We start from the raw sequence: 16,483 nt of genomic DNA, 5'->3' as shown, positions 1-16,483 counted from the left end.
AACTCCGTATGTCATAGACACAAGACAAAAGCAAGCTGAAGACAGGTTCTTTTATTTTCACAATATACAAGTTATCAACCGCATGCCAGCTCCAGCTTTCAGACAATATGGAAAATGCAATTTTGGCTCTGACCAGAAAAGAGAGCTAGTCATGTTGCCCGTGCCATCATGGCAGCTGTGTCACTGTTTGAACCAGCCAACAGGGAAAGAGGGAAGAGCTGGTTTGCCTGACAAGAAAAAAGAAAAAAAAAACAAACAAACAAAAAAAAGTCTATTGTCTTTCTTGCCACAGAACAGGATTTATTTGACCTCTGAAAGGTCACCAGACCCACCACTTTTGCTGCCCTGCTGTTGCTATGTAGTAACCATCTGTATAATCCTGGTCTTCTTTGTGCCATCTGTTTCCCTTTGGCAGACTCGTCATTAGTGACAAAATACTACAACTCATATCTCCTTAGTAACAGATTAGGAAAAAATAATCTTTCTACCAATCCTGTAATCTACACAGGGTTTGATTCTCTGCAGAGGCCACATGACGACATCTGTGCAAAATACTTGGTAGGGACCGCAGGAAAGATGTTTGGGGTGAGGGGAGAGAAACAAAAAAAAAAAAAAAAAATCATTGGAACCAGATGTTCTTGTTATATCAGAACAAGCCACGGTGCCTGCTGTCAGGAAGAGATTTCAGATATGGCAGGCAGTAAGCTTTAAAGGCTACCGGAAGTTTTAAAGGTAACTGGATTATCAGCAGAGTTTTCACTCAGTACACAGTTCTCTATCTACAAGCGTTCTGGTTTTTTACCCCAAACCATCCTTCCTCAAACTTTACACAATACTTACAATGGGATTTTAGAAACGCTCTGATCCACAACATTGTGCAGGTAAAAAAAAGGGCTTGATTTCCAATCCAGCGATTGGCTTCTCCACCACAGGCTTTTAATCAGCAACTGCATGCTGCCTTTGGTTTCTTAATCCTTAAATCCCTGCACTTTCTCCTTCCTCTTAATCTGGTTAAAAGCCTCTTCTTCTCCTCCTTTGCTATCCATGCGTACAGTGACCACTCGAAGAGCGCCACTGCAGAAGCAGATACCAGCAAGATGTGCTGACTCCATGGAAGAGCAAGGTCTTTGGGGAAATTAAGTATATAGACCATAACTGGTTAGATACTACAGTGACAGGCACTAGAGAGAATCCTAAAACAGATTAAGATGAGATAGATTTCCTAAGGCGTGTCCTTGCATCTAAGGAACCTATTACACCAGCACTCAGCATGTCTGAGCATCCAGCCTCTTAAGAGCCAAATGTCAAAAAACACCCAGGTTTGGACATTTTGGTCAAGTTTACAGCTGTATTTCATCCTAAGGAATTCAGCATGAACAGCTGCCAAGCTGGAGGTCATCTGAAAATCGAACAGACTTTCCGAGCTACAACTAGGAGTCATGTGGCTAAACCCCCCCATCTAAGGTGCTGAAACCGCAACTGACTAAGTTCTTGTGCTCATGAAACTGAGGGACTGGCCACTCGCCTGAAGTCACGCATGACCCAGACAGATGGGTTTTACACAAGCTGCCCCCAAGCAGCTCTGCTTGACTGCTTGTCACCTGCTCTGAGGCACAGCTACTCTCATCCCAAGCAGGCATCAGTGGTGCCAACAATGGGGTGCTTTTCCTTGTCTGAAGGGGAACACCAATTGCTCTGATGGTATAACTCCCTTATGTGCCACTGCTTCTCCAGGACTGCACTCAGAGGCTGACAGCATAAGGAGCGTAGCTCCGCTCTACCAAATGCAACCCCTTAATCTCTCAGGGATCCCAATACATATCCTTTCTCCTCCAGCTATGGAGCAGACATTGCATTCACTTTGTGTAACATTCACACAATAAATTGTCCCAGCAAATCCCTGCTGAAAATAAAACCCAACAGACCTCATTTCAACAGGCAACATGGATTTAAACTGAGGCTTAATAGGAGTGATTCTGGTAATGAAAGAGGAGACTGTTTAGTAGTGGTACCATAAGGATCTCTACAGAAAATGCAGCTTAAAATTAGCATTAATTGACAAGGCAGTGAAGGAATTTGAAGACACAGGTATCAATTGTTTTTTGTCCAAGAAGGAAAAATGAACTGATGAAGATACAAGTCTGCAATACACTGGCATTAGCGCAGCTTCAGGCTGTGTCTGAATTATTCCATGCATGTGCTGACAGACTGGATAGCACTGCAAGAGGAGATGCAGCTACAGCTCTTTGATGGTGTCACCCTGTCCATGGGGCTAAGGCAGGAACATACTACATACACTTCAATAAGGAAGTCATAATTTTTTCATTATGCATTCATGGGAGTTCAAACCACCAAGCACCGAAACATAGAAACCACCTACATGAGATGTTGGCTTCTAGCCAACTGCAGTGAGAAATTTCATGGGAGACATTCAGAGAGTATAAAACTTTCTTACAAACCCATTGTGCTTACTGGGACTGTTACTTCTTGTAGAAAGGGAGCCTGGGTACTTAGACTAGCTGCCTTTGTACCCGATATAAGGAGAATTTAGCTTTGTCTAGGTGAGAAGTTTTCACCAGTTTAAATCAGTTATTAAAATGATGCAACCCTTGCATGGACACTCTTATTTTGGTTTACAAATGGCTTTTTGTGCTTTAGCTGAAGTTCCCTGGGAATGAAATAAGCCACTCACCCCAAAAAGAAGAGACAGTCCACCCGAAGTCTGCACTGGTTTAAACCAATTTCAGTTTAAATTCACCTCGAATTATATTGGGACAGCTTTCTCGTGTAGAAAAGCTGTCAGAAGCTACATCATATATTGAGAAAGCAAGACTTCTCTTTTCCACAATGCAATAGTTATTGCCCTTTCCACAAGTCACCAGGCTATGTAAGCACCCACTATATTCTACTTCTATCCTCAAGAGACTGAACAACACTCAACAAGTCACCCGATAGGTTCCTGGCCAGAAATCTAGTGCTCAGCCTGCCAACAGAGCTCAACACACATGCAAGGTCTGGAGCATGCAGCAGGGTGATGACTAAGTCCTCATGGAACATCTGGACAGAGCCATGCTGAAGACAGATAGGCAGGACACAGAGGCTACAGAATTAAGCATCAGTTGAGATGAACAGAGGCAATTCACACCATTGTTATGGGAAAAATAATCCTGTCCTCTCCCTTTTCAGGAGAGAGTCACCTGTAGCAGAGCTCGTGTGGTTCTACTGCCCAGCTGGTGGGATGGAAAATGCACACTCTGCACCGCACCAAGCCAGCTGTGTGTGTTTTCTTCCTGCTAGATTTGGGGTGAACCCAGCAGATCTGCAACTATATGGATCCACCAGGCTCTCCCCAGCTGCACTGGCAACCCGAGTGCAGTGGAGGCTAGGCTTGCTCAGAGGCCAAGTTACAGCTACAGAGCAGTTCTGGGGGGAAAAGTGGGCCTTGGAAAAATGGCGCACCCCCCTGAGACCTTCCCAGTGCACAGCCAGGCTGCGTGCTGGAGCCAGGAGTTAGGCCACAGGCAGTTGGAAGAACGTTAAGACTACCTGGGTCCCATACTGAAGGTTTCCTCACAGCCATAAGGGCTAGAATCCGAGTATGTTCTATTTTAAAAACGAAAGATTAAATGCTGCAGAAAGAGCACTGCACTCCCCGATGCTTCTTACAGGGGAGTCAGAGCTACCAGAACCACATAGTCCCACGTCCGCTCCCTGGGCCTTGTCTGTGCCAATATACGTGGGACCGATGTGAAGACTTGCTGCACAGCATGCAGGGACTAGCAACATCTCTGCAGCACTGTCTTTGCTAAAGGCCTCTCACGTGTCCCTGTCACCACCCCCACCACCAGAGTGAATTTCACCTAGTGACAGTAATGCAAGGAACAGCATAACTTTGATTTGCCCAGGGACAGAAAGGAGTGCTCCCTGGAAGAGTGTGTATTTACACTGCACTGCAGTCCTAGCTCAACTCCCAGCTGCACTTTGCAGCTAAGGGCAGAAAGTTTCAGACTAGTCCCAACTGGATAAGACCAATTCAAAAAGATTTCCTATTCTACAGTGCTGGAAGAGAAACCTTGCTCTTTGTTGGCCGTACATGGCACGTGGACATACGTTCTTAGAGCCTAACCTTCTGAGTTTGATGGTGGAGATCCAAACATCAGCAAACTCACAGCTACCTACACTGATTTACCAAAGCTAGAGTCCTGCTTTAACCTACGTCACTTTTGAAGAGACTGAAGCTTTAGAAAGCAGAAGTCTCCTTTCCAAGCAAGTTCTTATATCTCCAGATCTGCGCACCATGTGGCTAAGGAAATAGAGCCCCAACTTACTATTTTCACGCTCTGACACAATAGACACGTCTGATCCCCATTCTACCAGACATGTACCAGGGATACAATGCTTATTACTGATTATTAATTGCGTACAGAGGTGCATCGTGCTTCACAGCACAGACAAACGTCGAGGCTCTGTCGTGAGGCTCTTACAGCGTGGGGAAGAGCAGATGAAAAATGGCAAAGACAATACAGGCAGATGGTCAGTACGTGGCTAAAGCACACGGTCCGACTGCTGCATGGCTGTTTGAGGTAAGTGTTATTTTGGGGGGTTTAGTTTATATATAAGGATGAAAGTCACTTAGAAGCTGTAGGTTTTGAGAAGAACGGCACAGTGGACAGGGCCACAAGGGCACTCCAGGAAGACTGGCAGCCTAGAAGTAGGCCCAGGGACAAGCATGGGGAGGAGAAAAAAGGGCACAGATGAGAGGCTTATCTGAGCAAAGGGAGCATGGGTCTAAAAGGAGACGAGGTCAGAGAGGTCCAGTTATCCAGTGTTTATTTATCTGGACTCCCATTTACACAGATTGCCCAGAACGCCCACCTGTAATCACTGCTGCATGTTTCACACTTCTGCCGGATGGCCTTTTCAGTCGGCAGCATGACACACTTCTGCACTCTTGAAGTGGGTATTTGAAGATTATATTATGCACTTATTAACGGAGGCATTGTGCATCTGACCGAGACCAGGGGCAACACTTAGTGATATGTTTACCTTGTTAGACTGAAGAAGTGCTGCAGGTACAGCACACTAACACAGCAGATTAAAGCTGCATTAATTCAATTAGAGAGAGATGCCACATTTTTCTGAACAGCTTCAAAGAAGGCCACCTGGCCATTTGGGTTACATATTTATAGGACAATTCAAATCATGAGGCTCTACAGCCAGCCTCCTTTGTAGGTTTGTCATCTTTGGTCAAGAGACACGCTATAGAATGGTTATCAGAGGTCTATGGAGCAGAGAGACCTAAACACACTGTGTTTATATTACAACACCTACAATTCTGCAAGAGACTGCTCCAAATGCTCTCTGCCTCCAGCACCAATTCCCCCATCAGTTTTGTAAATACACTCAATCCAGTGTGAATGGATACACTTACTGAGGAAAGGGGGTAAAAGAGTATGTCAACTTCATTAGAAGCCCCCATTTTCAAGAGCTGAGAACCACTGTAAAAATAAGTAAATTAATCTTCCAGACTGAAATTCAGCGAAACAAGGTCTTCGTCCAGGAACAAGTTAAAACAAGACGACTCATGTCTTACAACTCCAGAGACCAATTCTACATGGCTTTGAAAGCGGACTTGGTTTATTTTCCCATCAAGAGCTTTTGTTCAGAATAACTTTTAGGCCATTCAGAACTAAATGTAGTGATTTAGGGGGTGAAAGAAAAAAGGAATTTTTTTTTAAAAAGAATTATCACATTCAAATATAAGTATTGACCTTTTAAAAAATTTTTGCGCACGACACACTTGCACCAGCAATTCTAGTTACTGCATTTAAGGACATAGGAAGAGAAGTTCCACACACTATATTACTATGACAAGGCAGCTTTAAAAGCCCATTATCAAGTGTCAGGTAAAACTAAGCCCAGGTCTACACTACAAGCTTTACGTCAGTACAACTACGTCACCCGGGGTGTGGTAATCCACACCCGAGTGCTGCTGTTATACTGACCCAGCACTAAGTGTGGACAGTGCTGTGTTGATGGGACGTAACTACCGCCTCTTGGGGAGGTAGAGTACCTACGTCAAAGGAGAAGCTCTCCCATTGGCATAGACAGCGTCTTCTGTAAGCACAACACCGGCATAACTGCAGTGCTGTAAAGCCATGTCTACATTTTTTTTTTTTGGCACCACAAGAGTATTTAAGAGTCCAGTTTTAGCCACCAGAGTTTGAATGCCATGGCATTCCATCCCAAAGGCCACCATGAACTATCATTAAGACAGAAGGGAGCCTAGAAGGCTCGAGGCTTCAGTCTTCTGTGGCTCAGACTATTACACATACCACATTTAAGAAACCACATGCAAGAATCATTAGAACAGATGCTGTTAAACATGGATACAATGAATGGAATAGTTTGGGTCCCACATCGAACACTGTTACCAGCATTCATTGAGTTCACTGGTATTTTAGTATTGTGTAGATAACAGCACCCTCCTTGCGAGCATGGACGACCACAGGCCAGTTTATGTCATTGAGGAGGAGAGTTTCAGATAGTTAGAAGCAAAGCTTGATGCTTCAGTCCTCATCTTTTGGCATGTCACTATATACATTAATGCCCAAAGAAAGCATGAGAAGAAGGGAGAGCCATCAAAAATCATTTAGCTGTACAACTTAAATAAACTTGATTAAAGATTTGAGTTTGAGTTTACTTCAGCCTGCATTTCCCTGCATCCTAGTACCCTCTGCTTTGTACAGGCAAAGTCTGCAGTAAAAGGAAAGGCAATGCATTTTCTCTGCAGTCCTGTTAAAACAGAGCACTCGCTCACTCAGACTGCATCAAAGACTAGCACAGTTGAGCCTGAAAGGTGTGTACACATGTACCAAATCGTATTAGAACTAGAAGAGGTCAGCCCTCTCTAATACATGTAAGCCTTCAATCCTTCTAATTCTCTTGAGGAAAGCACCTCTGAGGACTGAGCAGATCAAGTGGGAATGATCCCCCAAATCCATGGCTCTCCCGAGCCAAGCGGAAATGGTACGGAACCTGTAAGCATAAAAGGTTAAATGTAAAAAAAAAAGCAAAAAACAACAAGGCATAAGTAAAAATGAATCTCACTTAAACCCAGAGGAGCAAGGAGCTCTCGAGTTAAGGCTGAACCTCAGAACCAACATGAAGTTATGCCATTGTGTGGAAAAACAGAGCCGTGTCAATAATTCTCCTTCCCCCTTGGAATATAAAGTTCTCGTCCATCTCCAATAATTCTGCAAGACTCCGCTCCAAATGCTCCACACTTCAGGAACCAATTCCCTCATTATCTTTACTGAAAAAGTCTTTGCTATGTAGCAAACTGATGAGACTGACCATTTTGAAAATCTCATGTTTAGCTGAGGCCAGCATGGCATTTGCTAATTCAGGCCTAGACAGACTGAGATGTGCTGCTCCAACACTGGATTATGATGGGATACCCCTTTGTCGTCTCACTCGCTCATACAGATCCCATGCAAAAAGGTATTAATTTCACTTAAAATTCTTGAAGCCACTTTCTAAACAGATAGAGAAGCAGCTGAGTTGTGAAACTTGTACACCAGTCACACATCAAGAGAACCCTGCATTCAAGTCATGCCGAGAGCCAACTGCTAGAAGCAGAACAAAAAAACAGAAAGAGGAACTTGGTACCATGTCATATGTCATTTACTGCCACTCTTGGGTTGCGGGCCCCTAACCCTCCCTATTTTGATTGGGAGCCACAAACTCCCAACTTCGCCACTGCCTCTCCATGGCCAGGGAAGTCATTTTGCCTCCTGGTGCTTCAGTTTCCACATTGGTCAAATTGGAGACAATTCTACATTGCCAGCCTCTGAGGGATGTTGAGAGTATGAACCTGCAGGTTCACACAGAACTGTTAAAGGAGGCAGAGCTCTGCAAGTGCAATGGGAAAACCCTCCCAGTAGCATCTTCAGCTTTTATCAATCTACAGCATTTCCAAGCTTCAAGGAAAAAGGCCTTGAAAACTTCAGACTAAAAATTAGAAGTTATACAAGCAGTGGCCAGCAATTAAAGAAGTCTCTATACACCATTATACAGTAAGAATTCCTTACATTAAGTAACAGGGAAAACCTCCACATACTATGGGTCAATAACTATTTAAGCCTGATGGATCAGAGGCACACTTTACCATACCCAGAAGGGCAGAGAAAGCAACTCCGCCCATTCAAAGGAATAAAGATCATGTGATGGTTTTTTATTCTCCTAACTGAGTAACTAATCTTGCTGCAGGCTTCTGCTTTTCATCTTTAGACAGTCAGTGATCAGAGTATTTATTAACAAATTAGCTAGGGATATTTGCATCTGCTCCTGCAGATCCTGGCCATCTAGGAAACACAGCATAGGCGCTTGCTGCATAGACATCTGTTATTTTTTGTGACATGTCTAAGGTTTGGAGATGAGGGCAGCTGGCTTCCAACTTTTCTTCACTAGTTTATAAGTAACTACTTTTTAAACAGCCAAGTTCTAAAGAAAAAACAAAACAAAAATCCAACCCACACCACACACTCAAAACAAACCTAAAAGCATGAAAGCAATGTTTTCAAATCCCAAAGCCTTACAAAAACAACTAGTGAGGGGACACATCTCATATACAAATATTCCTAGCAAGTCTGGGGGAAAAGCTTTGAGGAATCCTGGACGCTATCTAGTCAATGAACAAGTGGTTTTCTATAAAATTTAACCCAGACTATCTACTACTGGTTTATAATCACCAAAAATAGCAATATTGTTACCAGTTGGCTATTTCTAAAGGAATAACATTCCCAAGGCACTTAGTGCCCTTTGACCCTGAAATATTCTAGTACAGTTTGCACTACCCAGCTCTAAAATCCAAGTGAAACAAACACCAAGAAGAGATGATGTAACTTCAGATTCCTTGGGTTAGAGTCTGCTCCAAAACATGGTTGAAACCATCAAACAGAAGCATATTTTTTAGGACTCATGAACCACCACACGACATCGCCACAAGAGGCCAATTTAATAAGTGTACATTTTAAGCTTCCAGACACCCATAGGCATCACATTTTTAAAAACTGCTTCAAAACTTCTTATGGGAATGAAGCTGATATGCCTTAGACGGAAGAGCTAGCCAAACAAAGGTCATTACAGTAACCAGAACACCATAATGAAGGGCTTAGCATTGAAAGAGGGACAGCTCAGTGGTTTGTGCACTAGCCTGCTAAACCCAGGGGTGCGAGCTCAATCCTTGAGGGGGCTACTTAGGGATCTGGGACAAAATCAGTACTTGGTCCTGCTAGTGAAGGCAGGGGGCTGGACTCAACCTTTTGGGGTTCCTTCCAGTTCTATGAGATAGGTATATATATAATCAAAATCAGAAGCTGTTTTATCAAGATTTTCAGCTACACACAGCTAGCAACACTGCTTGTTACTTTTTCCCTGCTGTTGTGATTATTAATAAGAAAATGAAGCAAGCCAGATTTGAATTTTTCTTCATTTGGTCACTGCTTTTTCCAGCATCCTCACAAGTTTGTGTTCTGGAACACTGAATTTAGAATGTTATTAGGATGGCTAGCACCACTGGGATCTAAATAATCTGAAAAGATGCCACTTACTTACAGGCAATGAAAGCTGAGCAGCAGTCTCTGAAGAAAGAAAGGTTTGGCGATATTGTCTCTTCAGTGCACACATGCACCTTTCCCATTCCCTATAGTAAGAGTTGTACAGGATCAGAAAGCGGCAGACAAAAGACAGACCCTGCCTGAGATGCTCTGAAACAAGTAGAGTGCGTTCCCACTTGCCCTTTGAAAAGGGTGGATGTTACATGTATACGTTATCCCAAGTTGCAAACTGACAATACCGTCCTTCCATCACACAGCCAACACATTCTCAATCCCCGCTGACATCTGCTTACTCACTAAAGGAGAAGACTACAGCTAAAAGCAAAAGCTAAAATAGAAACAAAGTCGACTGTTCTGCTTTAAATGAAGTCACTCTGGAAATCGGTTGAGCACATTTAAGGTCTGTGTTGACTTATGTCCTGGGACAATATTCTATTTTAAGAGTTCAGGCAAGATGATTCATGTGGGAAAGCATTTTTTAAAGCTATTTACATTTCCATTTTCAACATGTTGTATCAGAAACTGGCCCAAAGCGCTAAACATAGGAGAGACCTTTCAAGGCCTATCTGGAAAAGCAGTAAAGAATGCAAATAAGCCACAAAAACTCAGTCTCCTATTACCGTACTGATTACTGTAGACTCACCTCTGGGATGAATCAATCTCCAGCTGCAAGCCCGCACTTGGGAGAATCCCTCTATTAGCAGATTCACAGGGTGGCGAAAACATGTATGAAATACACAGTTACTAATGCTAAGGAACCTGGTAAGAACATCAGTTTTCTTCCACTGGAAACAGGTCTTCAGAACTTTACCAAGGCATGGCCTGAACGGTTAATTCTTTTGCAACTACAGTACTGTTGAAGACATAGGATGCAGGGCAATGGAGACCTGAGCCCCATGTAGGAGTGAATTGCCACCTTTCTGATTTGACAGGTTATGTCTACACAGCAAAGGAAAACCTGCAAGTGGCCTGTGCCAACTGCCTCGGGCTCATGGGGCTCAGGCTGCAGGGCTGTTCATTGCTGTGTAGACTTCCAGGCTCCAGACCCAACCTAGACTCTGGGACCCTCCCAGAATTTTATTAGCCAGCCTCATGGGCTTCTGATCTACAAAGAAAATCCAGCTGGCGCCCTAGAGGATCCAAAAAAGCAGCCAAGAGGCCAGCGTTCTATTTCTGTGGAATTGGTCCAACATACCTCTTGTAATCCAGCTCACCTTCTCTTTCATCCATGCATCTCCATGGGGTTACACCTTTTCACTTCCTTGTCTCCAGATCAAGGCTCTTTATGAAGCTTGATAGCATTCTATAGTACCCTTCAAACACCAGACTGCAGATCATTATTCCAGCACAGTTTTAAATTACTTGTACATCTTGCTGGGTTCAAAGTTGCTTTAACAGCTCAAGAAAAAGACCAGGGCAACATTATGGTCAGCTCAGTAAAGAGCTTTTCTCAAATGTGCAGCTATAGTATTTAAAAAACAGAAACAGAGGGGGTTCAGAGACAAGCAATCTGAATGACAAGGGACATGGAAAGATACAAAGGATAGGGACTACTAAATATTGCCAGTTCAGAGAGAAGCCACATATACAAAGTTCAAGGGGAAACATGCCAGCCTGCTGCTCTGATGGCATGGACACCAGCAAGGCATTTGTGCTGGACAGAGAAGAAGCCCTGTAATTAATGCAAAGAATTCTGGTATGTAAGAGAAAGTAGCTGAACGATACCATCCACAAAGCAGCAAACCTCCAGCGTTACTTTGCCAGGGTTCAATCTCATTTAGACCATGACTAGTCACGCCAATTAGGATGTCAATTCAGATTTAAAATGAAACAGTATCTAGACTCCAGGGAAGGGAAATGGTTGTGTCATTATTCCAGTAGTTTGAGCCAAATAAGGATCCACAGTGAGGAAGCAGAGCAAGCTCTGACAGGTTCAGAGAGACAAATGTGTTGCCCTTCATTTGAAAACGGACATTATTTTGGCCTTAACACCCATACTGAGCAAGAGGTTAGCCCTTTTATATACAGTGAGACGTGGCATGGAGAGGTGAGGCATCTCGTGGATCATTCAGCAAGTTCATGGCAGAGCAGGGGGAAAATGTCCTCTGCACAGCCCAGTTCCCAGTGCTCCTACTCCGTCACTGCCTTCCACTGTATATTAGTGGTGCAGCAGGAGGCCATAGTGTGCCTTTGGGCTATTTAATAAAGCCTGGAGCACTTCTCCTTTTCCTGTCTGGCACTGGAAACCCGACGGAATCTGCAATAACTGGACAAACACTTGGGCTTCAAAGAAGTCTCTCAAGAACTTCAGCTAGAACTGGGCCAAGGCCCATCTTCTAAAATTACTGGAAGTACAAATGACCATGAAGTCAAGTTACCCAACATTTTGTTAAACCAGCACGCAGAAGTGGTGTTGCATGAGGTCATTTTGGAGGCCGTTCAATGATAACTTCCAGGTCTGATGTCAGTGTCACATGTTTGAAGGGAACAGTCTGCAGCTGGATATTTTAATGTTCTCTATTAATGAAGAGTACAGAAAAGCCAGTTGATTATAAATTCAACACAATTGGCTAATGAATTGGTAAGTTAGGTCATAGTAACAGTTGCCAGACCCAAGAGCTGATATTTCCATGATGAAGTTTGGCCATTTAAAAAAAATATTTTTCTTTTTAGCTATTAAGAACAGTTTTAAAGGAAATACACTGCCTTATCAGTGTATCAGTTTCATTAGCACAATGTTCCACTATTTCCTAGTTTCTTATAAACAGATTTTCCCTGTTCACAGGTTGCCCTCCAGCTGGCATAGGAGTAAGCAAAAACTGAGCTCAGCAATTGCACTACTAGTGTCTTGGAGTGCTGGAATACAAGCGCTTACTAAGGTCACACAGCCGCATCACTGGAGTAGCCAACCCTGTGGTTAAAGCCATTCTCCCAGAGTTTGTATTTCCTTTTTTAATGCAATAACAGCAACACCCAACAGAAGAAGTTCAGTCAGTTACCACTGAACATTTTCGGAAAGCTTCTGCACACTGCCAATCCTTCCTGCTCGTACCCTGGAATTCCAGCAAGCAGAAATCATTCTGCATCGTGCAAGGTAAAACTGTGCTTTCATTTAGCTACTGTGTAGAACGTAAGGAAGGGGAAAGTGACAAAACATGACACATTCCATGTATTTGAATAAGCCATTCACTTTTCTGGGGGACATTGAGGAGTGTATTTTCAGAAGTACTGAGCACTGGCTTAACTCTGCTCCGCACCTCACAGTCAATGGTAAAAAACTCTCAAGGTCACTCTTTGGCAGACATTTAAGCATGCATCTAACTCAAGCCATTGTCCATATCCCACTGTTATTACAGGCGGAAAGAAACAAGATTTTTAGCCACTTCTTTAGAGGTTAGGGGTGTTCTACACGTCCAGCTCTGCCTCTTCACTGTTGCATGACTTTAGACAAGTCCCTCTTTAACCTAACGGTGCCTCAGTTTCCCCCTCTCTCGAAGAGGATTAACATTTACCAGCTCTGACAGGGTTTATACTGCAACTGGAGTTACTCCCAAGAAACTAGCAGGACAAGCATTTTAAGTGTCATGTTTATTTCCGTGATGGCACAATTCAGTGAGAATAGCTGGGTTTAATCAAGAGCAGCTACAGAAAACCCTCCACAATCCATTACATTTACTGAGATGGGCTAATTTGTGCCGCTACAGAAAGACGTTAGCACAAAGTGCAGAAACAAAGCAAACCCAAAGCTGAAATGTGAGGGTGATTTCGCTTGTGCCATGGACAAAGACTGGAGCATTTCTAGATTTGCCAGTAAGTACAGCAAGAACAATGAAAGCCAGGAAGCAATGGAAATACTGGGAGGATGAGTCTGGGTTGGGAGAGCAAAGCAGAGGAGTTCAGATACACTCCGGGCCTCTGGCAGGATGACCAGGCCATGGAACTTTGGGATGTTGAACCCAACCCCACATACCATGTGTGCCACACAAAACCCACAACACTAAGATGAAAATCAAGTATCAGAGGGGTAGCCATGTTAGTCTGGATCTACAAAAGCAGCAAAGAGTCCTGTGGCACCTTATAGACTAACAGACATATTGGAGCATGAGATTTTGTGGGTGAATCCCCACTTCGTCAGATGCATGTGATGAAAATCTATCCCAGAGCCTACAGACTGTCGCAGGAGGCAGACGTTACTGGGTGCTAGATTCAGACATGTCTATACCATGAGCACTAGAGTGGCACAGATCCGGCACTGCTGCTGTAGCATAGACTTTTCTGACAGCAATGGAAAGGATTTTTCTGGTCGCTGTAGGAAATCCACATCCCTGAGCTCCTGTAGCTGTGCTGGTGGAAGCATTCTTCCATCGATCCAACTGCATCTACACCAGAGCTTAGGTCAGTATAGCCATGGCACTTCTAGACATAGGACAATACAGTACAATTAACCTAAGCCAGATAATTTCCTTAACCCTACGACATACTGCAAAATATGCAAAGAAGTAGTTGCAATCTCCACTCCAAACGCTACTCAAAATTACAAGAAGCTAAGCAGTTAAATTTGTATGCTCAGTAAGACAGCCATCATCATTTACCTACCTCTGGCTCAGCATGAAATATCCCTTTACTTTACCAAATACCTTAGGTTCATAGACATCTGAAGTCTAATCTAAACCACAAGAATGTATCCTTAATTCCAGCCCATTTCATTTTAAGACAAAACTCCTCTGAAAACCATCATCCTTTCAAAGGTTTATAACTACTTGGCAGTTATATGCAGCCTAAACAAGTCTGTACGTTTTTTTTTTTAATTTTAGACTTAATGTAGCATGTACTCTGAGAGGTTTACAATGCAACCTTTTGTAGTTAACTTGCTCACAACTGGGCCACTTCCAGGTTGTCATCAATGACATTGTAAAGCAGATGAATGAAGTTCTTATGTGGGTGACAAGCAGAGTTCTGATATGGCGCATGCATGAACTGAAAGAAGAGTTTGCTATTAATTTGTCAGGTTAATAAATATGATGATTCAGTGCATAAAAGACTTCAAGTCTAAACATCGAGAAGTAATATCTGTAATGCTTTAGTGGTTCAGTGCTCCCTAGAAAAATAAATAAAAAAAAGTTACACACAAGCCAAAAAAACAAACAAACCATGGAATAAAAATTCCCCTGCATAGCTTTCCTCTCCCTAAGCTCTTCTCACACATTGCAGAAGGTACAGCTCTGCCTTTCGGCCTGCCAACTCCAGACATGTGCCTGTTTTAATTGTGAAGTATTTTGTGGCTACTCCTGACAGAAAACACACACCTTGCCATGCAACACCTCCAAACTGGTTGTCATAGAGCAAATATGAAAGATTATATGCTTAAGCAAGCTCATGCACAGAGCCAAAACCAGCAGCAGCACCTGCGAGAAGAATTCCACATCTTCATTTCAATAATAGAAGAATACTACACTTGGAAATGTTTCGAAACATTCAGTGTCATGACACGTCAAGCCAAAGACAGTGAAATTATTTCAAATAAGTTTGCATTCACTATCTCGCAATGTGGGAAAGACACACCACCACCACCACAATAGAAAAGTGCTCTTAACTTTTAAATGGACTCCAAAACCACTGAGGATGGTCTCAACGTGGCCCACATAAAGAAATATGGCAACCCTGGATGGTAGGATGCCGAGAGAACAATCAGGTTGCTCTGTTATTAAGCTTCTTGCCCCAGAAGACTGAATTCACAGAAACAGATTGGTCAACAGCGTTGCCATGAGGTATATGACTATTTCTAGCATAACAGAGAACATCATAACACATGGCCTAAGCATTCGGCATGTCCTACCTTTTTACTTCTCTTACTGAGCATCCTCCCACCTGAGACTGACTTGACTAGTTTAACCATATGCAAATAGTGAGAGGCACTCAGGTATAGTCACTCGGGCAGTGGACTGGGCATCAGGAGAACTGTTTTATACCCAGCTCCGCAAATGACCTTCTGCGTGGCAAGTCACTTCCTCTCTCTGGGCTGCCACTTCCCTTCCTCACCATTCACCTTGTCTACTTCAATTGCAGCCTCTCTGGACCAGGTACTGTCTCGCGCTCCGTGTATGTACAGCACCTGGCATAATGGCCCCTCCATGCCCATCATAACACAATGCTAATGAATTACTGTGCTATAGCCAGATTGTATTTTTACACACTCTGGAATCATTGTATCAAGTTTACACCAGACATCTTAGTATTTAAATAAACTGAATGACACAGATTAAACTAGTACCTTAGCTTTAAAACAAAACCGAAAAAACCAAAAAACACATTTTGGATTAGTTTAGAGCACACCATTTAAAAACTATCCATCCTCCAGATTTTCTTACTCTGAGCATTTCACTGCAGTATCCAAGCTCTTGAAGCCAGTAAATTTATCTGATCTATTGTTTCAAGCCAGGCACACACTGTGTGCTTATTGTTGCACATGTACAAAGGTAAAACACTTGAACATGGACCATGGTCTCTGAAAAAGCTCTCAAACCATACAGTGCTCCACTGAATACCGTTCTTCAAACCTACTCGGGGAACCATACCTGCAGGACTTCAGCAGAATACAATGCTTACCTCCATGCATGACACTGACCAGTGGGAAAGAAGATTCCATTCTTGGCACAGGATAAGCAATTACAGGTCAGCTTTCACTACCAAACTGCCTGGGGTGCCTTTTGTAGGAAAGTTGTAAAGCAAATGGCCTCTTCATTTTCAGAGGCTCTGTACACACACCACAGAAGATGGATTTCAGAGGCAAGGAATAGGTGTACTTGACGCTATCAGCATTCAGGTTTCTGAATTCTATGGCATTTTTCTTTTATCTGCCTATG

At 43.2% G+C, this 16,483-nt stretch overlaps 1 protein-coding gene across 2 annotated transcripts in view; it reads right to left on the bottom strand.

Moving 5' to 3' along the window:
* Positions 1-16,483, bottom strand: part of SSH2 (slingshot protein phosphatase 2) — a 146,668-nt gene that overhangs the window by 114,737 nt on the left and 15,448 nt on the right. Inside the window, exons 1-2 of one of the 2 annotated variants that reach the window (XM_050929628.1) lie at positions 9,619-9,705; positions 6,959-7,038 (exon numbers count right to left, since the gene is read on the bottom strand). The exons of the other annotated variant lie outside the window; for it this stretch is intronic. Of the exons in view, the coding sequence (XP_050785585.1) occupies positions 6,959-7,038; positions 9,619-9,690 (152 nt within the window). The 5' untranslated portion in view covers positions 9,691-9,705. Of the gene's footprint in view, positions 1-6,958; positions 7,039-9,618; positions 9,706-16,483 lie in introns of those variants that run through there. 2 annotated transcript variants of the gene reach the window in all.

This window comes from Gopherus flavomarginatus, chromosome 19 (assembly GCF_025201925.1).
Source record: "Gopherus flavomarginatus isolate rGopFla2 chromosome 19, rGopFla2.mat.asm, whole genome shotgun sequence".
Lineage (NCBI taxonomy): Eukaryota > Metazoa > Chordata > Testudines > Testudinidae > Gopherus > Gopherus flavomarginatus.
Note: the sequence above shows the minus strand (reverse complement) of the source record. Positions and strands in the feature narration are given on the sequence as shown.